This window comes from Mustela nivalis (genome assembly GCF_964662115.1).
Source record: "Mustela nivalis genome assembly, chromosome: 17".
In the NCBI taxonomy this organism is placed as follows: Eukaryota; Metazoa; Chordata; class Mammalia; order Carnivora; family Mustelidae; genus Mustela; species Mustela nivalis.
Genome location: NC_139036.1, coordinates 26,589,748 through 26,615,833, shown reverse-complemented (window position 1 = coordinate 26,615,833; position 26,086 = coordinate 26,589,748). Strand labels below are relative to the sequence as shown.

At 43.5% G+C, this 26,086-nt stretch overlaps 1 protein-coding gene across 3 annotated transcripts in view; it reads left to right on the top strand.

Moving 5' to 3' along the window:
• AATF (apoptosis antagonizing transcription factor) overlaps positions 1 to 25,603 on the top strand; it is a 96,979-nt gene extending 71,376 nt beyond the window's left edge. For 2 of the 3 annotated variants that reach the window (XM_082708407.1, XM_082708406.1), the window contains 2 exons: positions 2,653 to 2,724; positions 25,259 to 25,603. In XM_082708407.1, the coding sequence (XP_082564533.1) occupies positions 2,653 to 2,724; positions 25,259 to 25,322 (136 nt within the window). In that variant the 3' untranslated portion in view covers positions 25,323 to 25,603. Of the gene's footprint in view, positions 1 to 2,652; positions 2,725 to 18,425; positions 18,557 to 25,258 lie in introns of all 3 variants that reach the window. The other variant, XM_082708408.1, reaches the window with a different exon arrangement.
• Positions 25,604 to 26,086: the final 483 nt, after the last annotated feature.

Below are 26,086 nucleotides of genomic sequence, written 5' to 3'. Positions count from 1 at the left end.
CAAGAATAGTGTTCCTTTTTTCAGATGGGCACCAAAGTTTGGTGAAGCCTCAAGACATTAAAATGCATTTATTAATAATACTTATGCTTTATACTTAAATTAAAAGGTTATGTGACTATTTATATTCTCATATATTAACATAACCTTTGAGAGGGTATTTTGGTTCAGTCTTTCAATTTTTAATATGTTTATCTTTGGATTCACCAGCAATTTCACATTTAAAAAAATTTATCCTGAAGATATATGTAAACAAATATGCAATAATTTATGTATAAGAATCTTCACCTTAACACTGTTTGGTACTGATTTTAAAGGGGAGCAGTCTAAGCTCTGGGTACCTGGGTGGCTCAGTGCGTTAAGCCTCTGCCTTCAGCTCGGGTCATGATCTCAGGGTCCTGGGATTGAGCCCCACATCAGGCTTTCTGCTCAGCAGGGAGCCTGTTTCTTCCTCTCTCTCTCTCTCTCTCTCTGCCTGCCTCTCTGCCTACTTGTGATCTCTCTCTCTCTGTCAAATAAGCAAAGAAAAAAATCTTTAAAAAAAAGGGGGGGGAGCAGTCCATATAAATGCCCATTAATAGGAAATTAAATAAATTATAATACATTGAAACAGTGGAATATTCTGCAACTATGAAAAAGAATAAACTGTGATATGGTTCAGTGGGGAAAAGTGTATAATGTAGAATATCAAGTATATTACAACCTCCCTTTTATGTGAAAAATGTGTTAAGTTTATATTTGTCTTATATATGGAAAATGCTACAGCCACACTTAACAGTTTTAGTTAACAGTGATTATTTCTGGGGATAGGACTGGAGGAGCCTTGTCAGTTTTCTATACATTTTTGTGTTTGAATATTTTTTTATAAGAATTGTATATTACTTTCTATAATTAGGAGGTAGCAGACATTTAAAAAAAACACGTATGCACAGAGTTTTTGTTTTTGCATCTTACGAAACGTGACGAATGGGAAGCAATATAAATGTTCAAAAATGTATTATACTGGGACGCCTGGGTGGCTCAGTTGGTTAAGCAGCTGCCTTCGGCTCAGGTCATGATCCCAGCGTCCTGGGATCGAGTCCCACATCGGGCTCCTTGCCCCAGGGAGCCTGCATCTCCCTCTGACTCTGCCTGCCACTCTGCCTGTGCTCTCTCTCTCTCTGACAAATAAATAAATAAAATCTTTAAAAAAAAAATGTATTATACTATTTCCACTCCTGGGATTGTATACAGCTATCCAGATATTGTTATGGGACATTACTTACAATGCTGCTAAGTGAAAAAAAGAGAATACAAAATTGTGTGTGTGTGTGTGATATTTGTAAATAACAGGATTACTATGAAGACAGACTAACTAAGCAAAATGTTAACAGCTCTCTTTAAGTAGAGGAACTATACATTTGGTGTGTGTGCTTTGTTGGTTTCTTTCCATATTTTCTATAATGAATTTATACCTTTTCTATTACTCTTGTAATGTGGGGAAATATCATCACTATTACTCTAAAATTCATTTGTTAAAAAAAGGATGAAATTTGGGAGGCTTAGCTGTGGGTGGTACCATAGAGAATCAAATTACTCGATATGTGTAAAAATGTTTGTAATACTGTAAAGCTAATATTATGTACGTGAAAATATCATATTTTTGTTTGCAGATAGTGTTCTGCCCAAGTAGAATTTTGTGGGTTTTTAAAAATATTTTATTTATTTTTTTAAGTAATCTCTACCCTCAGCATGGGGCTGAAACTTACAACCTGGAGATTAAGAGTCACACAGTCTACTAACTGAGCCAGCCAGGCACTCCCACCCCCAATAGATTTTTTTTAGTTAGAATTTTATAATATGCGTATTGTCATACAGCCTCTTCTGTTATAATGAACAGAAGGGCTACCTCCTGTGGATTCTCTTTGGGTAGAATTTGGTCCATATAAGGTTATATGGTTGTTCAGCTCCTTTCATCAGGGGATCTCAAAGCACTTTGTGCAGAAATACCCTTTTTTTTCTGTTGGTGGGAAATGGAAGTGATAATTTAAATTTCCATAACACCATGACTTGAAGAGCTAAGGATCAAACTTGTTATGTCTCAGATGTACTCCTTCATTTAAAGATGGGTGAAATGAGAGCCTGGATCTAGTGAATAGAGATGATGTGGAATTCTAGAAGCCTTTTCTGACTCAGGGAACCAGTGCTAATGAGTGATGGTGATGTGAGGCATTGTATTCAGGTGTTGCACCACTACTGTGCTTACTACTTACTAGTAATGACATAGAAAAATGATTAAGATGTACTTAGAAAGAAAATGGAGTACTCAAGTCCTCCTTCTCTTCTATCTGGAATAAAGTTTAAGGGTTAGTATATTGCTCAGGGGCACAAGAGTGTCTACTCTTTTTTGAGACTATGGTATAAATGGATCTGTGTCAAACTACTGTCATTTACAATGTGCTTTTATAAGACTTTTATTCTGTTAAGGGAGATTATTAAGGGAAAAGAGGGAAATACATTTGTGATTAGTGTGTGCTTATGAATTGTTCTCCATTCCACTCTGGAGTCATGCGTTCCTATGATCAGTTCTGGACTTTATTAACTCATGGAATGTGTTTCGTTTTCTGGGTTAATAGTTACTAATGTCACTGCCTGTTTGTTTCCTGCTTTATTTAGGTTTCATGTCCTCAGCAAGCTACTGAGCTTCATGGCACCTATTGACCATACCACAATGAATGATGATGCCAGGTGAGTAATAGATTAATTATGTGTCTCAAATGGCTCCATGACAGCTTGATATTGACCTGTTCTACAGCCTGTCGCCCTCTCCATTTCTTCTTATCAGTTAACCATTTGTCATTGACATCATAGTAAGGGTCCTTGTCACTTTTCTTCACCCCATAATTACTGTAGAACCAAACCAAAATTTCTGTGAATATCATTGCTGCCTCTGGTGGTTTTTTGTTCATTTTGCTGTTTGGTTTTTAAACTTTAGCCACCTGCCAAGGCATCTAGGCCTTTCTCTAATATGGAAAAGTAGGTCAGGACAGTGCATGTGCATGCTTTATGTGGCTGGGGGGTTTTGTGCATATGCTCTCTTTTTTAAAATGTCTCTATAGAGATTGTCACTCTAGAGATGTGTGTTATGTTGTGTTTGTTCAGGCTGCTGTTGAGGACATACTCATTTTATAAACTGAAACAAGACAGAAATGTATGGGAAAATGTCTCCTTGTAATATTACAATTAATAGCCATTTTTCAAAGACTCACTTCTTCTGTATTAGCTAGCATTCTAGCATTCTACTACATTGTAATATTTCTTTATTACTTATTTAGCCCTTTCCTTCTCTTTCATTTATTTGCCATTCATTTTATATCAGTGTGAACTTTTGCTTTCCTACTTTATTCAGTGAATTATAACCTATTACTGTCATTATTTTTTATTTGAAATTGTTCCGTGTAAATGGAAGCTCTTTCAAGCTGGCTTGTGTCCTTTTGGGATGTCTCCATTCCTTGAGTGTGTTCTTACTTTCTGGCACAACAGGGTATTCTAGGCTTGTCTTATAATTTCCCTGTTTCAGCCCTGGAGTCAGTCTTTCTCCAAGGAGCCCTGATTCCTTTTTGTGTATTGTGGTATTTAGAAGCCAAGATCTGTGTGCTAAGGGTGTTCATTGTCATGGCGTTTCACTGTCCTAGGCGCTGTCAGTGTAGGGAGCTGGGAAGTATATGTGTGTTAAATATACACACATGCAGGAGAGAGCCACTTGAGGCATCTCTGACTGTTTAGTTTCAGTCCTTTTACCCCCCAATTTTCCTAGACATTTTATTTATTTATTTATTTATTTATTTATTTATTTATTTTTAAAGATTTATTTATTTATTTATTTGACAGAGATAGATCACAAGTAGACAGAGAGGCAGGCAGAGAGAGAGGAAGGGAAGCAGGCTCCCCGCCAAGCAGAGAGCCCGATGCGGGACTCGATACCGGGACCCTGAGATCATGACCTGAGCCAAAGGCAGCGGCTTAACCCACTGAGCCACCCAGGCGCCCCTATTTATTTATTTTAATGTGCTCTGCACGCAACGTGGGGTTCAAACTCATGACCCTGAGGGTAGGGGTCACATGCTCCACTGACTGAGCCAGCCAGGCATGCCTCCTTTCAGTCTTTATGAGTTTCCTTTGAGAATGTTCTCGTTTTTCTTTAAAATATAATTAAAATTACATTCTATGGGAATTTTTTCTTTAAATATTTTTATAGTGTAAGCATTTTAATGTCAGTAACAACTCAAATTTTACATGACTTTATAATATTTTTATATTGCTTAGTCATTCACTACTTGTTGGACATTTAAATGATTTTTAATTATTGTAAATAATGCTATGGTAGACATTTGTAAACATGAATTTTTACCAGGTGAAATTGCTGGTCGTAGGGTAAGCATGTAAGGGTTTTGCCAGCTTTATATTTCAAAGTTCACTTACTCTTTTTATTTGAGAGTATTTCATCTGCTACTAAACTTCATCAGATTTTCTGTCCTGGCCTAAAAAATAGTAGATATGCAGGTTGAGGTGAACATATGATTACTTCTATTTTGTTTGCTTTTGTTTAGTACTTCGAGTGCAAAAGAGCAGATGGAGGGTTCTGAGTACATTTGTACTCAGAACGTTGTGACTTCACATGCTCTCCTGCACTTTGTGAGTGATTGCCTTTGTCCAGCTGGGGGGTTTTGTTTGTTTGTTTCCACTTATTTCTGGATCTAGTGTGTTTTTTTGAAATTACAGAGTAAATTGAGTGCAACTTACAGTCCCTGTCAGGACAACGTGGAAGATTATATCAAAGGAAAGGAAAGCTAGATGTTCAAAAATGAAGACAAACCATTAAGGAAACATTATTACCCCAGGCATAAAGTGTGAAACCCAGTATATTATTGGTGGCATCTACAACTTTTTGTCCTTTGTTGTTAGGATTATTCTTGAATCACCTAATATCCCAGGGGCACTTAGTTTTCCTGAATCTTATTTATTCACTTAACAATCTCTGAGGGTTGCTACCAAATGCTAACCAAAGATGATTTAAAACTGACTGTATTATTTAGGATTATGTTGGACTTGGTCTGCAAGAATCTTAAAACCTATCTACAGAGATATGAGCAAATGAGTTTATTTTTTGACAAAAACTTTAGGGGTAGCATGCAATTATTGGCAGTGGTTTCCCCTTCTCAATGATAAAAGGGCGAACTTCTCTTAGTCTTTCTCTTGTGGTCCCAAGATGGCGGCTGCAGTTTTAGCCTTCAAACATGTTCATGGTAGGAAAAGAAAGTAGTGTCAGATATATCTGAAAGTAGAGAAAAGAAGTAGTGTCAGATATATCCGCTTTCTTTTATCAGAAAAGTAAAAGCTTCCCCAGAATCCCCTCCAAATGTTTTATGTCTCAATTGTTAGAACTGTGCTACCTTGCTACTTGAGGTGGAGGAGCAGGCAAGGGAGAGGGGGTTGGGAATGTTTGTTGGGTAATAGTCCTTCTGCCATTCAGTGTTTGCGGGGGGAGAAGGCTGTCCCTTGTAGACTGATTGCTTATTATCAGCATTGTTCTCCAGCTTGTTTAGCCCACTTAAAAAGGAATTTAATAAAAGTCTTGTAGCTGGAGAACTAAGCATGTGTTTTTCCACAGTGCACTCTATTCCCATTGTGTTTCTTAAGGAGAAGAGGCATTTATCCACATTATTGCTTGTGCTCCATAGTCTGAGTAAGCCAGATTAACTGTGGATGGAGGAACTGGGCATTTGCTCTCTCTGCTTTTAGTATCCAAACTCTCAGGGCAGAAGGAGGCAGTCATAGACCTCTTTTGTTTTTCTTTAGGTAATTCCATAATTGGTGACAGTCGGCTACTGTGTATTTTGTCTCCTACTTTGTATATCACAAAATATCACTGAGGAATTGGAAACTTTCATAGTTAAAATATCTTATTAGTACATAGTACTTTTCCTCAAATGAATAGTTTTGGTTTTGCTAGGTTACAGATTTGTCATTCTTGGTGTGCATATATGAATAGAGAATGTTTTTATGATTTTAAGATAGACAAGAACTTTGTAAGCATGACACCAAGGCCTGCAGCCATAAGGAAAAATATTAATAGATCTGACTACCTGAAAATCACATTGAAAACAAAGTGTTAAGTAAATGACAGACTGGCAAGAAAAAGTTCAATATGTGACATTTTACTATGTAAAATACTATGTAAAGACTTTTTACAAGTCTCAAGAATCCCAATAAAAATAATGGGCAAAATATGTCAACAATCAAACTTAGAAATCATAAAAAAAAACTCATATAGCTAAAAAAACAAAGACTGTCTGTCAACCTCATTAATCAAAGAAATGCAAATTAAAATGAGATTTCATTAAATTACAAAATATTAAAAGATTGGTAACCTCCTGTGCTGATGGTGTGGGGAAACAGACACTTCCATGTACCATTGTTGGGAATGGAATTGGTGAAATGATTTTGGAGGGCTATTTGGAAATGTGATCAGGATTTTAAATGTATACTTGGGCGCCTGGGTGCCTCAGTGGGTTAAGCCTCTGCCTTTGGCCCAGGTCATGATCCCAGGGTCCTGGGATCCAGCCCCACATCAGTCTCTCTGCTCAGTAGGGAGCCTGCTTCCCCCTCTCTCTCTGCCTACTTGTGATCTCTCTCTCAAATAAATAATGAAATCTTTTTAAAAAATGTATACTTATCTGATGACTCAGAAAAATCTACTTCTAGGAATTGACCTCAGGAAATAAATATGATCTCATGGGTTATGAGACTGATAGGCACATCTGGGTCCATTCTCAGCAGGGAGTCTGCTTGAGGGATTCTCTCTCTCTGCCTCTCCCTCCCAGTACCCCCCCCCAAAAATACATTTTAAAAAACTACTTCAAAATGAATAGATAAGTAAATAGGAAATGTAGAACAAAACAAGAATCTTTGTTGCAACCTGGTTTATAATGGAGAGAAATAAACAATCCTAATGACACTTCAACAAGCAACTGTTAAATAAATCACAGTAAGATCATTCGTTGAAATTATAAATAGCTGTTAAAGGATGAAGTGACACTGTATTAACATAATGTTCAGCTACGAAATATTTTTTAGTATTATATATTATACATATAATATGTATTTTATATATAACATATACATATTATAATCCACATTTTGAGTAAATAGGTGTATAGGATGGGGGGAAAAAGTGATATCTTTTAAAAAATGCATTATACTGTCAAATTTCCAGGTTATTTTGTTAACTAGAAAAAGAAATGTTGCTTGTAACATGATCAACTTGTGTTTTGACAGTAGAGATTAAACTGGCATATATATACACATATGTAAGTGTATGTTACAGTGGTTAGGGAAATGTCTGGGAAGACCACACATCATAATATTTACAATGTTTACTTGTAGGGAAGGAATGACATGAGGGAGGGGGTGAGGGAGGCTCAGTGTTTTGTTTTTTATGCTTCTAATTTGGTCCAATCTTTCGCCATATATTCATAGAAGTTACGTCAAAAAAAAAGAAGTAGTAGTAGTTACATTAAAAAATAAGATGCTCTGAAAAAATGGACATCAGACTCCACATACTTACTGCTGGCTGGAGGGGAGTAGAAAATACAATTTACTTTCTAGCTTCTGTATTTCCATAGTCTTCCAAATTTTTCTACAATTAAACTGCTTTTTATCAACAGGAAAAAAAAAGATGTTTTCAGTTTGAAAATTATATATATAATGCACAGAGGAAATAGGAAGGTGGTGATTATTTCTGTATTAAAGTAAATGAATGAAATCTCTCTTCCTTATGGTTTCCGTCCTATGGGCCATATGGATAAAACTGGTTTTTTAGTACCCGGCTAGTGTCTCTTCCCATTACCCTCTGCCCCCCCCCCGCCCTTTTTAAAAGATTTTATTTATTTTTTTGACAGAGAGAGACACAGCGAGAGAGGGAACAGAAGCAGGGGGAGTGGGAGAGGGAGAAGCAGGCTTCCCACTGAGCAGGGAGCCTGATACGGGACTCCATCCCAGGACCCTAGAATCATGACCTGAGCCAAAGGCAGCCGCTTAACGACTGAGCCACCCAGGCATCCCTCTGCCCCCCTTTTTTTTTTAATCATGGTAAAATACACATACATTTTCTAGCACTTTAGATTTCTTATTTCCAGAGGTAGCTCCACCTATGGTTCCTACCTTAGCCAGGTCTGCAGAGAGAACCCTTCCTCTTTGTTCCTTGGTTCCAGTGTATTGTTCTACACATGCCTAAGTTCCCCCAATGCTTAGGTTTTTTGGAGGAGAAGCAGGACAGAATCTGAGTGCTCTTTACTTGTTCTTGAATCCCCAGTTTGAGCTAAAATCATCCAATTGGAGCTAAAAAAAAAATTTGTACTTGGTCAAATTGAATTTAAACTGGAACATAGTTCTCATTAAGGGAGAGAAGAGAAGAGATCTTTAACATGAGGTATTAAAGTACCCTAAATGGAGAGAGAAGTGCTATCATCTTTAAAAAGGGGATGGCAGGGGGGCGCCTGGGTGGCTCAGTGGTTTGGGCTGCTGCCTTTGGCTCGGGTCATGATCTCAGGGTTCTGGGATCGAGCCCCGCATCGGGCTCTCTGCTCCGCAGGAAGCCTGCTTCCCTCTCTCTCTCTCTCTCTCTCTGCCTGCCTCTCTGCCTACTTGTGATCTCTGTCTGTCAAATAAATAAATAAAATCTTTTAAAAAAGGGGGGGGAGATGGCAGGGCGCCTGGGTGGCTCAGTGGGTTAAGCCACTGCCTTCGGCTCAGGTCATGATCTCAGGGTCCTGGGATCGAGTCCTGCATCGGGCTCTGCTCAGCAGGGAGCCTGCTTCCCTCTCTCTCTCTCTCTCTGCCTGCCTCTCCATCTACTTGTGATTTCTCTCTGTCAAATAAATAAATAAAATCTTTTTTTTAAAAAAAGGGGGGATGGCATCCTCATTTTGTTTCTCCTGTGATGTGGTCTGTATATTATCTGTTTAGTTAATTTCTGCTGATACATACTCTTTTCTCATGCTAGGAATTTTCTTCAAGCCATCTCTTTTTTTGTTTTTGTTCTTTAAAAAAAACCCAAAAACCTTTTAAATGCAAAGTTTCCAATTTGTGTTCCCATGTTTACCACATTTCCTTTTGGGAGCCTTTCTAAACTTTGGATACTAATTTGAATGCCTTTTATGTGCTTTCAGGTTGCTTATGTTAGTGACAGTCTCATGGAACCCCTGATACTTGATTTGTGCTGGGCCAGTAGATCTTTACTCCATCCATTAGGAGGTGGGCGGGTGGTTTCTACTGCAGACCTGCTGAACATTCCCAGTATTGAGAGAAAACTAAAGAAACCCCCTTTCTTTGCCCATGTGTTACATGTTTGCATGCAAGGAAGGAGATTACCAGGAGCCTAAAGATGATCACTGACTTGGCCAAGCCCTGGATACTCTTGGCTCAGGGCAGCTCAGCTCCAGAGCGGCTACTGTTTGACCTTTGGAGTCATCTTTGCTAAGAGGGCACAGTAGCGTGTGATACTACTACAGAGACAGGGTTATCAGGGAAGAAAAGGCTTGGTGTCTGTTGGAGAGAGAATCCCTCTAAGCATCTCGTTACCTCCAAGAATAGGTCAGTGTTATATTTGCGTGGTTAACAGGATTGCTGTTCACTTGTCTGATGGTTGAAGTTAATCTAAGCTCATCAACATTTTAGAAACATTGCTTACTTTACATGGTGTGACTCCCCTGGGGTACTTTTAGACCAGAGAGAGTCTGAAGTAAAAATTCAGGTGATCTCTTATTATGGTTTTAACCAAATTTGGAGGTTGTAGAAATAATCATCTGGGGGGGTTTTGCCTGTACTTTTGAAAGACCCTCTGAGGCAAGACTTTTTCTTTTTCTTTTTTTCTTTTTCTTTTTTTATTTATTTATTTGACACAGAGAGAGAGAGAGATCACAAGTAGGCAGAGAGACAGGCAGAGGGGGAAGCAGGGTCCCCATGGAGGAGAGAGCCCTATGCGGAGCTCTATGTCAGGACTCTGAGATCGGTACCTGAGCCGAAAGCAGAGGCCCAACCCACTGAGGAGGCACGCAGGTGCCTGGAGGCAAGACCTTTAAAGAAGTTAATTCTTCCTCATTTGTTGTGTTGATGTAGGTCAGAGAGAAAATGCTGGTGTGACAAACAGGAGAAGCAAATTCTAAGACCTCTGAGACAGGTCTAGATAAGTTCCTAACCGGTGGCAGCAGCCTCAGATTTGGGAATGGAGTCCACGTGGGGACTCCGTGCACTCTGTGGGCATGGCATGCTCCTCCCCAGAGCATTTTGGCTCTTGGCTGGGTCAGGGTGTCCTCGACAGCTTGCGGCCGCGAGCCCAAGAACTGTGGTCCACCACCCATGCACCACTGCTTCAGACTGCATCTCTTCTAGAAACCCAGTTCCTGGACTATCCGTTGTGAGGCTAGCTTATTGCATTTTCCTTATTACAAAAATGCTGGCAGTATTAGCACTTTATAGGTACCCCATTCCTTTGCAAAGAACTTAAAGAAATTTCTCTACAGAAACAGTAAGAATTTTCATATTGGCTCTCCATTTCCCCCTCACCCCCACTATTAAAAAAAAACAAAAACAAAAAAAACACTTTCCCACTCCTTCTCTGAAGCTGCTAGCATTAAAAAAGAACAAGGAGAGGATCCTTTAATGATAACCACTAAGCACCAAATACATTATTGTTTTACATCTGGAGTTTTAGAAAGGAAATGTACAAAGGTAATCCAGCCTTGTAAAGTGCTTTGTCAACATCACTGCCATGTTGTTCTTGAGGTGCCTTGGTATAATAGAATTCGTGCAGGCAATTTATCTTCGGCTTGCCATTTTTGTGTGTGGGTCTACACCCTAAATATGGGCACATTCTGCCACTCTCCTGATGATAATCAAATTTTCCCCCAGTTGGTAATCCAGAGGTTAACTTAGGCTGTTTTCGACTCCATTTGCCTCCTTTACTCCTTTGTTTAATAGAGGTGTGCACCGCATCATGGTGAAGTATTCTGGTGTAGTTGCTCGGCATTTGAGAGCACATCAGCTAATAGCACATCAGCTAATAATCCCAGAAGTACCCGCCACAGAGCATTTGTCGTTGGTTTAAAAACTTGCAAGCTAGAATGGTTAAGATACAGATGCTTTCTCTGAGCCTTCTTATCTCCTAAAAAGACACAGGTCATTCTGACAGGTGAAACAAGTCTGGGCAAATATGCAACATTGATCTAATCAGCAGGAAGGAGAGCAATATTTTCACTGGTGCTGCCTTTTACCGGCGTCATTAAAGGCTCCCATTACTCTTTTATTAGAGGTTCCCTCTCTTCCTTATCAGATTACAGAATGAACATAACTCACAGCAGTGATTTGATCTCTTGTTAAAGAGGATTACAGCTTTGCATTAACTCGGATTGACACAGTTTATAATTCGCTTGTTGATACTCAGGCGGGCGGCATCCCGTGTTTGACCCCCCAGCAGTGCTGAGGGGAAAGGACCCCCATATATCATCATTAAAGATGGCGTCCAGCACAGAGATAGGAAGCATGGGGCCTTCCTCCTCCTCCAGTAATGTCAGAAAGGACAAAGGAAACATTCTCAAGTTCAAAGCTGAGACGTGGGCCAGAGTGTTAAAACTGGATTGGAAACTGTGATTGTTTCTTCTGTTTTTCCTGATTTGCTGCTGTTCGGTCTTACACAATTCTGGTGAATTTGCATTCTTAAATTGAAGCCTTGGTTCCAAGCAGGATGTAGAGTGATAAAAGCACATCTTCTAGAAGGAGACTGTAGATGCTGAACAGATAAATCTTTCCTCAAAATGGGGCTTCTTGACTAAAGTTCTCATTTCGGTTAAATTCCTATCATTTCTTCAACGGATTGTGAATCTCCCCCCCCCCCCCCCCGCAAAAGGATCTTTCACATTCTTTAAAGTGGATGTAAATATTTCTCTTAAGGACTTTACTTTTTTTAAGTTCTGGCATTTTATTATTACTGCCTTTTAAAATACAGTATCATAGAATAATGTATTAATCACAGCTAAATATCCTGCAAGTGGGTAGGCAATAGCTAAATGTTTTTTACCTTAATTTAGATTAGGTCCTGCATTTCCCACAATGATCACTGAGCCAACGTAAGGTTGCTATGATATGTAGACCATTTCTGTTTCTAAGTGCCTTCATCCTTTGCTCTGAGTTATCCACCCTAAGTCTGCTATCCTGTACCCTTCATGTACCTTTTTCATAATCCTTAAACCACTGAAGTGGTTGATATTATCTTCCTTTTATGATAAGAATACTAGGGCATAGGCGCGCCTCGGGGGGCTCCAGTGGGTTAAGCCTCTGCCTTCTGCTCAGGTCATGAGCTCAGGGTCCTGGGATCAAGCCCCGCATCGGACTCTCTGCTTGGCAGGGAGCCTGCTTCCTCCTCTCTCTGCCTGCCTCTCTGCCTACTTGTGATCTCTGTCAAATAAATAAATAAAATCTTAAAAAAAAAAAAAGAAAAAGAAAAAGAATAACATACTGAGGCATAGAGCAATTAAGTAACTGGCCCAAGTTAAATAGCAAGTAACTAATGGAGCTGGTCTGTGCATTTGGGAATGTGAATTCAAACCTGCTGCTGTTTCCAAAGCATCAGCAAGCTTTTAGAAATGTCTAGAATGATGTGCCAGAGGGAAACTCCTTCTCCCCATCTTCAATATACATATAAGAACATTTTGTTAATTAAAAATTTGTTTTGGGGGTGGGCAAGAAAGACTCATTTGGATTAAAACAATTTTTTCTTTTCCTTTTCTTCTTTTAAAATAGAGAAGCTTTTTAAAAGGCTGGGGGTTGCCTAACAAGTCATTCACATCTTAGTATGAATCACTGAACTTCCGGACCTGCTCTTATGCTTACACCGTTCATCTGATTACAAAGACCCTAAACTTTATAGGCAGCTTTGAAACCCAAGTTAGAGTATTCAGGTAGCTTGCCCTTACAGTTCTCCCTCTGCCATATTCGGGTACTTGTCACCTTCCCTTAGAGACAGTATCTTCTTTTTTTTCCTGTAATAAAAACAATACATGCATATGGAAGGAAATTTAGAAAATACCGAAAGGACAAAGAAAAATTCATCTGTTATGTGCTGTTGAGATTGAATGTTAATACTTTGTTTTCTTGCAGAATTTTTGTGTGTATGTGTTTTATAAAGGTCTATATCTATTTATATATATATATGTTTGAATCCCTTTTCCTGGTTAACTTTATGTTATAAGCATTTTAACACCATTAAGTTTTTTAAAGCTATTATAATAACTTTATAATATCCAGTTATGAAATACTGTTGGACATTTAGGTCGTTTCTGTTTAAGTAATACTGCAGTGAACATATTTGTACAGAAATCTATATTTTAAGTCTTGCTGTGTCTTTAGAATAGATTCTTAGAAGGGCAGTTCTCGGGTCAGGGGTGTAACTTTCTCATGATTCTCGATCAGTTGTACTAATTTACATGCCTCTGCTCCCTTGCCAGCTGAGGCTTGTCATTACACCTTTAGTAATATGGAGGGTTATGTTTCAAAAGTATTTTCTGTTTTGATGTGCTAAAAGTTACTTACTTTTTTGTAAGTTGATAACAACTGACAGACACTTTACTGACCTACGCTGTGTTAGGCACTGAACTAAGTATCTAATGATTATTTTCTCATACAATAGTAAACTTGAAGAGTCCATGTATTTTTTAATCATTCATATTTCTGCTTTATCATTTCATTATTTTTCTTTTGGGTTTTAGTTTTGCTTTGCAATTTGTATGAATTTTTTTGTTATGGTTATGTGTTATGGTTCATATTTTTTGAAGATTTTTTCCCATTTTGCTTGCCTGTTAATATATGTTCAATGGTCTGTACTGACTGTCTCTCTTTTTGAGTCAAACTATTTTTTATACTCCCCACTTGGACTGTTGCACCAACAGTCTCTTAACCACCCAGTCTGATCTAATCAGGTGTGTGTGTCTTGCCATGTAAGACCTTCCTAGAACACCGCTTCAAGCATGCTAGTCCTCATTGTCTATAGAATTGAACCAGTACTCTCGACCCTGCGCCTCAAGGCTTTGCTCCCTTTGTCCCCTCCTCATGTTTCAGTATGCACCCTTGTGCTGGCCCCACAACACCTACCCCCCAGCCTCTCCTTGTACTCTCCTCTCTTCATTCTGCTTACTTAACCCGCTGTCTCCTCACCCCTTCCCCACCTTGGTCCCTGCCTGTTGGGATGTTCATAGTCCTTGACAACACCAGCCTTTCCTGGGAGATTCCCCATTTCATACTGAGCTGGGGGGCTCACACTTCCCTGAACCCCTACTTTATTTGTTCTCCATTAATGCTATTATTTATTACAGCCCACAGAAGCATTGATGGGGGTTTTCTTCTCACTAGAACACTAAACTTATGGGGCCCCTGGCTGGCTCAGTTAGAGAGCATGTGACTCTTATTCTCCAGGTCATGAGTTTGAGCCCCACATTGGGTGTAGAGATCACTTAAATAAGTAAACTTTAGGGGGGAAAAAAAAGAACATTTAACTTGTAAGTCAAAGTAGTGTGTATATGTTTACTGTAATCCCATATTTGGCTTTGTATCAGAGTTTAATGCTCATACATTTGGAATAATTTATTTTTATTCTAGTTCTATCTTGCCTTATTGTATAACAATTTGGTAGCACGAGTATTATTTGCAAAACCGTATAATGTCCAGCTGATGTCAGGCTCTCGAAGATAGAGAATTTTGCCCTGGCTCTCAGATGGCATGATGCAGAGGAGGGTTTCCTCTGTGACTTTGTCTCCTTCTTTACGAAGCCAAAATAGTCCTTGTTCATGAGAGTCTCGAGGACAAAATGTTCTTTAAAATTTTTTTGTTTCTGAGGACTATTTTAAATGTAATCTGTTCAAAAATCTAAATAAAGAAAATGTATGTTGACACATGGGTAAATACTGTATCATCCCTTTGCCTTCAGCACAAACATACCCATTTCTGTGCAAACCTGAAAAAAGTTGGCTGTAAGTCTTCTGTCTGAAATGTCTTTAAAGGCTTTCAGCTTATAAGTCTATTTACAGTTTGCTGGTAAGACTGTTTTTGCAAACAGTCCTATAAGACAAATGAACAAACGTTTTTGCCTCTCTTACCGAAATCTCCAAATCCTCCAACTCCGCTAATAACCTTTCCCCAGCTCCCCTAGCACCGTGTACCTGTCCAGATCGCATACTGTGCTCGCTGCCTGGTCGTGCCCCTAGTTAGCTATGGGTTCCCTCTCCAAACCGAAACACGGCACCCCTCAAGCGCCAGTTCCATATTTTGTTCTTAGCCCTTGGGCATGTTGGAAGAGCCCCAGAAATGAGGAGTCTAGCTCTGGGACTTCCTGTTTCCAACCCTTTACGTAGAGAGTTTTTGAGGTCATTTTTATGGAGGATGAACCTTGGGAAAAGATCTTTCACAAACACTCTTGAATTTCTATCACTTCCAAGAACACACACCATGAACTTTGTATTCCATAGGAGGTTTCCTCCTGTCCATGTTGGCTGTGGGATCTACACTGGGTCTGTTTTCTGGTGGCCTGCCTACTAATTATTAGTTACTACGGAAACAAGGAGACTGTAGACAGGGCTCTGCGATGACCAGTTACAGCTTAGATTGGTTTTTCGGACTGCTCTCGGGATTCGGGATTCGTGTGGTTTAAGAAGAAAACAGTGTAGAATGAATTCTGGACGTGCATTAGCAAGGTGTAACAGTCCCTGGTTACCTTTGTTATTTTTAGTGTGGATAGTAAGTGTCAAACCAGAAAAGGATATTTAGATAAAGGGCATTGCCTCATTGTAGTTTGAGTTCAAGGTGCTGGGATGAGCAGCATCTGTAATGGGAAGCTATTACTAACTACCCTGGAAATGAGGTCTTGAATGAGCCATAACCACACCTTGTGTTTTATCCATTGTCTCCCTCTGGGGAGCAGAACACTTTATAAACATTAACTCTTTTACCCTCTGGGCACCTCCACTTAAAAGGTAAATAAGACTGAAGGCTCTTTCTTCTCCAATATAGATGAGGCAGCATCAGCCCAGTGAGGGAAATTACTTGATCAGAGGCAGGGGAGGCTTAGTAGCCTGAGGTGTTTGGAGTCCCAGCAGTGGACCTGGACAGCATGGCTGCCGCTGACACCCAGGAGACTGCCGCTCCCTGTGGTTCCCCTTTCTGCTTCTCACCCTGGTGGGGGCTGGGCTTTTGTCTCACGTGGAATGTGAGATGCTGCAGAGACTCACGCACGATTGTTCTTCAGCCTTCAGCGCTTTGTGCTCCTTTATAAGAAAGAAGAAATCGATACACATTTTCTCCTACACGCACTTGGCAGCACTCCGCCTCCTCGCCTACCTCCCAGGCCTACTGGGGAGGCACAGCTATGCAACAGAACAGATCCCACCAGCTGCCTGGGGCAGAGATACAAACTATCATTTTGCACTTAGCAGTTAGGCTTTCTAAAACCAGTCTTCTCGCTGGCCAAGGTCATCAAACTGCTGGCTTTGGTGACTGGCTGGTGACCCAGCTTGGGGGAGATGCCCTGTTGCAGACACCCAGAGGCGTCTGCAGGGTCCTGGTTACTGCTCCTAGGGAAAGCTGACGTGGCAGATGTCTGGGACAAACCTTTTTTTTTTTTTTTTTTTTTTTTTTACCCAAATTTCCCATTTACAAAGAAGAGGAAGAAGTAATTCTTTGAAGGATCCTACTAGAACCTAAAAAAGATTGACAGATGGAGGGTATCTGCTTTCATTTTATCAACTAATACAAGTAAACTGTTCAAGCCAGAGCTCCATCTCAGGGTGTATTTTATTTTTGAATCAGAAGATGGGGTATGGATACCTGTAACTCGGAGGTACCTGACATTAAGCACCTAAGTGTGGGACAGTGAATGATGAAGACTTTGCTGTCATTATTAATGGGTGGTGGTTTAGGTGACAGCCAGCATAGCCTTACAGGGCCAGAGGGCACAGTGCCTAGGTGAGGGCGTCAGAGCCCAGCCATGGTGCTTGTTAGAGCTGAGGGCATTGATGAGATTGCCAGGGGACGGTGGGAGAGGCCAGAGAGGAGGGCAGAGAACAGAAGCTAGAAGATGGTCTACACTCCCGTCCAGGAGGAATATGAAAAAGACAAAGAGGGAGGAGGAGCAAAGGAGAGCACAACATCCTTGCACCCCAGGGCAGAGAGTGTCAGGACTTGGGGGTCAGCAGCTAGGAGCCTGGCCCTGAGGGCCCACTGGTACCTTATACCCCTCCTTCAGGGTTGGCGCCTGGCCTTTGTGTGCTCCCTGGTCACACTCTTTTTGTTGGGAGTTGTACGGGGCTTTTCTAGTTAAACAAGTTCTCCTGCTGATCACCAGGAGTCATAGAAACCCTTGCCGAAACTGTGGATTGCCAGTAAACATCTTCACTAATTTCCATGTGTTCTGACTCCCAAAATTAGGATTTCAACTGGAGCTGAGAGATGAAGCACATGCTGCCCCCCCAGGCACTGGGTCGCAGGGCAGCAGCCTTGATAGGGACACAAATGTAACTCGCGTGTCAGTCTCCCCTTCAGTGCGGTTGGAGGAAGTGATTCACGTCTAAGCAGTGAAGCATCCCCGGGCTTTTAACAGGAGCTGTGAGAGGGGCTGCTGTTTGAACAAGGAGCTTCATCTTCCTGAAGCCAGCAGTCACAAAACCGTAAACACAACACCGGCCAACTCTATTGCCGGGATCGCGGGGGCCTGACGTTAATATTAAACATCTCCAGCAAGGCAGAGAGCTCTGCAGCCCAGCCACAGAATAAAAATAAATAAAAATAAAGAGAAAACCCTGCTAAAAGCGGTGAGATGATTTGTCGTCTTTCCTGAGCGAGGCCATTTGTCTTCTCTCGCATCAAATCTGTTATAAAACAGTCAAACTGTGAAAGTGGAAATCATCCCAGGAATATGGAATATTAATGCACAGGAAGGGAGGCCACATCCCTTTTGTCTACAGTGCCAGTGTCGTCTCCCATCCCTGGCCACCACCAACCCTTTTAATGCTAGTCCACCAAGGTAAATTATTTTTCTTTAGAAAAATTTGAAAGACTTAAAGCTGGCGGTAGGGATGACAGAAGTTTCAAGTATTTGTATTCCTTTGTTTGAGCAAAGTTGAGTGTAGCTGACTTGGGAACCAGGAAGGAGTCTGAGCGAGGAACCCTGTGTAGATTCGGCCCTCGTGCCATCTCTCCTGGCCTTCTTCCCTTTCCTTACTTTCCCGAGCCTTTCAGTTCCTTTGTTTGGGCCCTCAACCCACTTTTCTGAACATTTATAAATCTCCAGTCTGTCTGATCTTTAGGAGACAGGCCAGAGGCCACATGTCACCATCTGTAATTTAAAGCTGCAGAGCTAAAAGCATTTGCAGAGGTTTGAAGGATCTAGTTCTGACCCGACCAAAAGAGCGAATTGGAGCAGACCTTCTAGAGTCTCCTTCAAGCACGGGGAAGATGGTGATGAGAGCAGACACACTAGGTAATTTACGGGTGCAGTTTGCTGGAAGCCAAGCCACTGGCCGAGGCCTTAGAACTGGGTCGTGTACTGCCACCTCGTGGCGGATTCGGGCAGCTGCTTAGAGACTTGCCTTGTCTCCAGATTAGGTAATTAGCCACGGATGTGGGCATCCTTCGAGTCCTGTCTACTTTGCTCTAACTTGATCTGTTAAGAAATAAGTCCTAGGTAAGAGAAGGCTGGTTTCTTTCCTTTTTACCTCATTTCTTGGGTGCAAGGGGAGGGCCGTGTATGTGGGGGCGGGGTTGGTATGGAATTGTGATGAGATTTCAGGAAAGGAGCCTGTGATCCACTTATTGTTGCCAGGGGATGTTGGGAGGAGAGCAAGTAAGAGTTAAGTGCTGACCTCTTGGCTACCTTCAGGAATCCTAAATTTTCCACTGTCATATCCTCTATGTTGTCCTAAGAGCTGCATGTATCTCTTCCCTTGGCTTGCATCCCTAACAGTCCAGTCTTGGAGACAGGTTCTAGCACATGTCCCTGCCTCTGATGTTGTTCCTGGGACGGGTTAGGGTTTACCCTCTGCCTCAGCCCCCAAAGAGCACAGGGCAGTTGCTTGCCATGTGGATTGGTATATTTCCCCTGCTAAGTCACAGAAGCATTTCTCAAGCACCTTTGTCTCACCTGTAAAGTCACTGATACAGGGTAGAATGGCTCTGGGTCAGAGAAAGCAGAGGGAATGAAAGATTAAAGGAAGGTACCATCTTGTGTCTCATGTTTTGAGGAGCTGACCACAAAGCGTTCAGAGGGTCAGGCTCCGGAGGGTCCCTTTGTTTGGGGTCAGTGGTGTGTGTCTAGCGAGAATTGGCAAGATGTCTTGTTGGGTCCCCATCAGGGAGAGCCGAAGCCCTGTGAGGGCAGGGGAAGTGTGCGCCGAGGGCAGTGCGGGGAGGGAGCCCCATCCTGCCCACTCTGGACCAGCAGGGCTGTGCTGGGCAGGGAGGGCGCAAGGACCTGAGCTTTGGGGCCTCTCCCGGCTTTGTCTCAGCGGGAAGGAAGGGGCTCTCTGCACCTCGTGAGGAACAGATCTGGTTCGGAACAGATCTGGTTCTCAGAGGGCCTCCAATCATTGAAGCGTGGCTACGGGACGAGCGGTCCATGGGGTCTGTGTCTGGGCTCCGGAGGGCCGGTGAGCCTCAGCGTCAGGCCAGTTCAGCAGGCGCTTCTCCTCTCACTTGGGCCTTGCCGGCTGCCCCAGAACCAGATGAGGCTCATGTGGGGCCTTCAGGGGGCTGGTGTGAGGTGGGGGCTCCCCTTCATCATGTTTGTCAGCCTCCGCGGCTCTAGGAGGTCAGCTCTTCCCAGAACACAAAGGTGAGGGAAGGCTGGCGGCGGTAGCATCACCAGTGACTCTCCAGTGCAGGTGTCTGTCACCCGAGCCCCTGCCGGTCCATGGGAGTTGCTGTTCCTGTGCTTCCTGCACTGACCCCTAAGGATTTGGGTTCGTGCGGATTCCAAGGTGGGAGGAAGCTCTCTTGTGTGCTCCTGCATCCTGTGGTTCTCCCATGGCCACGCAGGGAGCCAGTGCCAGGCGAGGGGTGGGGGCACGGGCTGTGTGAGGACGGGGCCGGTGCAAGGAGGAAGGGCCACAACGCACTCTGGGATGTGTCTGGGTACGCAGGAAGAGCCCCCCCCCACACACCATGAAGCAACAAACGAACAATTTCAGATTAGTCAAGGTCAAATGACGTGTGTGAGTCTAATCTGGAGAGCAGCACTGTGGTCTCCAGCAGCCCGTTCGGAGGCCCGGCTCACAGCCCCGACTGCAGCACTAGCTCGGAGAGTGCCCTGTGCTTTGCTCTCTGCCTGCCTCTGGCCATGGGGACAGGTGGATAGAGCTCGGGGCTGGCTCCGCAGCTTTGGGGTCTGGGGACAACATAGTGCGCCTCCTGGCCCTGGGTGCTGCAGGCCCCTGACCTGGCGAGTTGAAAGGCCGCACAGATCCTGTACAGGTGTGATAGGCTGCTTTGCGCCGACTGCCCCGACAGCAGCAGGGACGACTCTTGCTTCTGTCACAGTCAGTGGGAGGAGCACAGGAAGAACTGAAAGGAGCGGGGGGGGGGGGGGGGGGGGGGGGACACACTTGGGGCTGCAGTCTCCCTTGGGCGCTGCCTGTCCCCACCTCACTGGGCTGCTCCAAACTCGCCCTCCGCCCCAGTGACTGCACTCTGTGACCCCCTCTGCTGCCATACTTTGAGTCTCTTCAGAAAAATAAGGTCATAAATAAGCCAAATTCTAACACACACACACACACACATTCTGTCTTTATGGAAAATGGCTGCTAATCCATGATCATTTTTTTTCCAGAAACAGGTTTTATGATAATATAGTAAAAATATTAAATTAGAAAATGCCTCACTAAGGGTTATAAAACCTTACTACACTAGAGATAGGTAATTATCCCCTCTACAGCCTAAATGACAGTTTAAAAGAAATAAAAATGTTAGTGCTCATTACTTGCTTTTGTAGGTTGCAATAAAGGGTAAGTTAAATTTTAATTCAAGGAAGGGCCCCTGCTATCGACCTTCTACCTTAGGTCCAAGTCTTGTTAATTACTCCGTAGGTTATTCTCCTGCATGATACGGACATTAATACATTTTCCACAGTGGACATTCCCACTGGCCAGTGAGGCCGGGAGTGTGGGGGAAGGGTAACCCGGGGGGAGGTGTTTCAGCTCAGTGATTCAAATCTTGATTCTTGAAGTGATAGGGAGCAGGAATTACGCTTTTTTTTTTTTTTTAAACTAAGTTCATTATGCATAGCCTTAAGGGGACCTCAAGTATTAAACTATACACTTACCCTAGAAAATCAGATGGAGACAAGGTTAACCTGAAGGATTGATAGTTGAGCTTCTCTGCATGGCTAAATCCCGGTTAGGAAGGATGGTGCGGGGGGAGATGTTCCGAGTGGCAGAAGGCAGTCCAGCCCTCTGTCCCCTGGTGCCTTTTTGTCACCCAGTTTGTTTTTTAGTTTTGTTTTCCTCGGGATGGGGAAAGGATGTGGACAGGCTCCTTTTCTGTGAAAATGCCTTTCCCTTTCCCTCAGCACTGACACCATGTCACATGCGTGTGTGCGTGTTGGGGGAGGGGACGCTGTGCTTCGGGCCCTGAGTCTTCACGCTGGGGTGTGCAGAGACTCCCCGAGGGGAAGGGACATACACATTTTTTGGGAATCAGTTCCCAGCTGTGTGCTCTTACCCTACTCAGGGTAAGAGTGGGGCGGCTGGAGAAGGCACCTAGACCGGGGTCTCCAGTCTCCCCTCTCACAGCGCCCCCCACCCACTGAGCAACCCGCCGTGCCCCTCTCTCTCTGACTTGAAGGGTTCCCACCCAGGCACCGAGCGGGGGCGTGCCTCACAGCACTGAGGCGGGCGGGAATTGAGAACAGAGGGCACCGGCACCAGGTGACAAGGCCCTGTGGCTCCAAGGGTTCCAGGGCTTTATTTCCCGACAAAGCTGCAAGACAACCTAATTGAGCTGTCAGCTGGCACATCATTAAAACAGTTTTTGGTGGTAGATCACTATGTGATGTTGGGGGGCAGATAATTCAGAAGGAATCAAAAGAATTGGGGGACGTTGCTGTCACAAAACTCCCTGTCCCCGTCTGCTTGTCCATGTGATGAAGTTTCTCTGCACTTGCGTCTGCAAAAACCAACAGAAAAGCCTGGATGCTGAGCGTTCTTTCATTCTGGAGATAAATACTGTTCACCATGAGTGCATGACTGGCCCCGTCCATATTATGAAGACGTGCAGTTCCAGCAATGTTTTATACAGTTACCGTAATAAATTTTCACCAAAATTATAATACATTTTATTTAACTGTTGTTGTATATGTCTGTTGTATCCAGATAATAATTGTGTAATAATGACAATCCAGAAGTATTTTTTTAATTACTTAAAGCCTTACGGTGTCAAGAAATGAAAATATTTTTAACTTCTGAAATTTCATAAAAAGTGTTTCAATTTGCATACTTATTTTTTGTGGCCAAGAAGTGTAATAGGGTGATCAATAAAAGACTTTCAAGCATAAAACAATTAGGACAAAAATCTGTAGGGAGAAATCAAATGGAAATACAAGTTTAAGAAAGGAAAGAAAGCTGTAAAATTGCCAAGTAGAAGAGTATGTTTATATGTTATTTAAATGAACGATGATCGGTATCAAGTCAGGATGGCGCGAACATCGCTATCGGGTGCTTTACAGAAGAAATGAGCGAGTTTTATTCCAGAAGTTAGTATTCACAAGACTCTGATAATTATGTCCTTTGTGACTAGTAAATTTATTGAGAAAAACCGTGTGTGTGAGGGGGCTGCTGTAGTGGTGTTGTAGAACTCTTGCAGGAGGTGGGCAGACAGATTCGGGGCCCGGGCTGTGGCCGCGTTGTCCCCCTGCCCGCCCCACAGGCCACTGCAAAGAGCCTCTGCAGGGAACCATGTGCTGGAGCCGCACAGAGCAGACCAGTTGGTGCTGGGGGTCTTCATCCTATAGGTGATTTTGGGGGGTGTGTGGTGTCCCGTTGGGGCTAAGAAACAGCAGGGCGAGGGGGGAACGGGAACATCAGCTGGAGGCTGTCACCTTACTCTTGGCCAGCGATGGTGAGGCTAGAATGGGGGGGGCTAGGTGGGAGCAGGGGAGTTGAAGATGCTGTGGGGGTAGAGCCGGTCACTGAGGAAGACCCAGAGCTGCAGTGACATTGGAGGTCTTAGATTGGAATCATCCCTTCCTCTTAGTGTTTGTGTGTGTGTGTGTGTGTGTGTGTCTCTCTCAAACTGTTTTAAAAGATCCAGACCCCTCAGCCTTCCAGGTTGCTTTGCCATGAACAGCTGCATATGTTTGTCAGCTTTGTCCACCTGAGTGTGAAATGATGTTCTATCAAAACATGGGTTTCAGCATTTCACTCGGCGCTCCTGACACATGAACCCTGCTGCGGCCGGTAACTGGCGCGGGGCCGGGCACTGAGTGGAGGCCCTTGGTGGCAGTAATGACGGGGGCCGGGCTGGCGAGCGGGGCCCTCACCAGCCCACGCAGCCCTAAAGCCAGACTGTCCTTCTTGTCCCGGCCGCTCTCCCCTCCGTGCTGTTTCATTGTGTGTGGAAATGACCAGAGAGACTTGTGCTTATGGGCAAATAGGCCACCGTGAGATCCCGGGAAGCTCGCGCTAGGCCCAGCTGTCCTCCGGGTGATGGAGCTGGTGATTTGGAAGCCTCCCTTGTCTCTGGGCCACAGATCTGGTCCACAGCTCAGGGGCAGCTGCTGGCAAATTCTTGGGTAAAATCTCTGTGATCATCCTGGAAATCTGCTATTTGCGCACCTGCACTTCTTTGCCTGCTTTGTGGTCCCCAGCAGGAAAGGGTCAGGCTGCATTCTGGGCAACTGCGGTTTCTTTAAGATTTTTCCTTTTCTAGAAGTCTTAATATGCTTCTTTTATTGCTGGACTTCCTCAAGATGGTACCTCTGTTTCCACATACCACCCTCGCAGGATGACTTCATACATAGACTGAGAAGTTTTTGTGTTGCAGCCTTGTTAACCCGAAATAGCTGTTTGAAGGGTGGTGGTTTGGTGTTTTGTTCTGTTTGGAAAGTCAGATTTGCTGAAGATGGCTCTCGAGTAATGAGGGCACTTTTATAAGCCTATTCTCTTAGCCAGCATGTCAGGCTGTCTTTTAGGGTGAGCTCTTGAAAGTATAAAACAGCTTTCTTGTGGGGTCATTCCCTGGCTGGCCCTCGACCATAGCTGTGTGTGCCTGGCCTCCCTCTGTGGGGGTTAGTGGTGCGACCTTCCTGCAGGGGCAGCTGTGGGTCACCTGCCTTGGCTGGCCCTGTTTCCTCCGTGGCTCGCCACCCTCCTCACATCTCCGCAGGGGGAATCTGCGCTCTCTGCGCGCGGGACCGTGTTTGGGTGCTCCCATGACCAGGGCAGAAGAGACCCCAGCCCACCTCTTTTGATATTTCCAGGCCTTGACAGAGAACGTGGGCTGGGTGGGTTGTTGCGTGTGTGTGTGTATGTGTCACTTGACAGCAGAAACAGAGGTTGGAAAGGAGACTTTATTTTCAAAGACCCAAGACGCTGGCATACTATCATTTTCTGAATTTCGAAGTCCAGCTCTAGAAATAAACTAGCCAATCGAATTATTTATTAGATTGAAAATAGATAAAAGGGGCCAGGGGAGTGGGGGAGAACCTTAGTTCCACCACCAAACAGCTGCACATGTGATAGTAATTGGAATCTTGTTGCCAGGTCATTTTCATTGTTTTTCAAGTACTGCCAAGTCCAAGAAAATGTATGAAAACTAAATCATATCCCCCTACATCCCATGTCTGATTGAATCCTCCTCGTCGTGCGGCAGTCTCATACATCCTATTAAAATATTCAATCTTGTTTTCTTACTTGAAGAGCCTGTCTGTAAAGGGCAAACTTATAGAAAACTCATTCCCTGGAGACAGGTATCCAGCCACACCGGACTATTTACATATTTTACTATTTGATTGGCTGCTTCTGCGTTTTACCTTCCTTTGTATTTGTGAGTAAGGGTTGTGGGATGCATTTTTAATTACAAGGCCGTGTTGGCCATTGAAGAAACCAAGGGGACATTTCCTGGCTTCTCAGTTCTTGCTGAACCTTGAAAAGGGAACCAGTGTATTTACCAATTTGTTTTGTTTGTCTTCTAGGACTGAGTTGTATCGATCTCTTTTTGGGCAGCTCCACCCTCCTGACGAAGGCCAAAGGGACTGACCGCACCCGCCACTCTTGCTACAGGCCCGAGGCAGGGACCGGACACACAGACAGGCAGATACACCGTGCACCAGCTTGCCAGCCGCAAACACGGGAAGCCATCAGCCCATGACTTTGGGCTAGTTGGGAAGTCCTGGGCATGTGGGGGATTTAGAGCACGTGCCTAATAAGACCCAGGAAGCCTGGAGTCAAGTGTGCATGTCCCCTGTGCTTCAGTTTGCTGGGGGGACCCGTGCCCCACGCTCGTTCACCATCACAAATAAACCGTGTTGTTACGGCCATGGCCATGCACATGATGTCTTAGCACGGAGTCAGTCGGCTTGAGAGCTCTGGTGGAGGGACAGCTTTGTGGAGGACGGTTTTCACTTTCTTTCCAGTCACATGGCCTCCTCTCACGATACAAAGTTCGTGGAAGCCAGGATGCCGCTTACTGGGCAGGTCATGTTTGGCGATGGCTCACTGCTCCGAGGAGCAGGGAATCCCCAGAAACCGATGAACTGTGCCCAGGAGACTCTGTTACTTGGAGGCATTCGCCTGTGTGTCACAAATACAGCTCCCTGACTTCTTTATCATTTCCTCCTCTTCCCCCTGTAGATTTCTTCCACAGTCCTTTTCCAGTCTCACCATTCCTAAATCACTTTATTGAGATGAGCTCTGGTGTAAATCCAGCAGGAGGAAATGATTCACTTGTTTTTCATGCAAAGGTCAAAAGCTGGAAATTAAATCCCCATAAGGGGGATTTATTGGCCTGCTGTGGTCAGTAT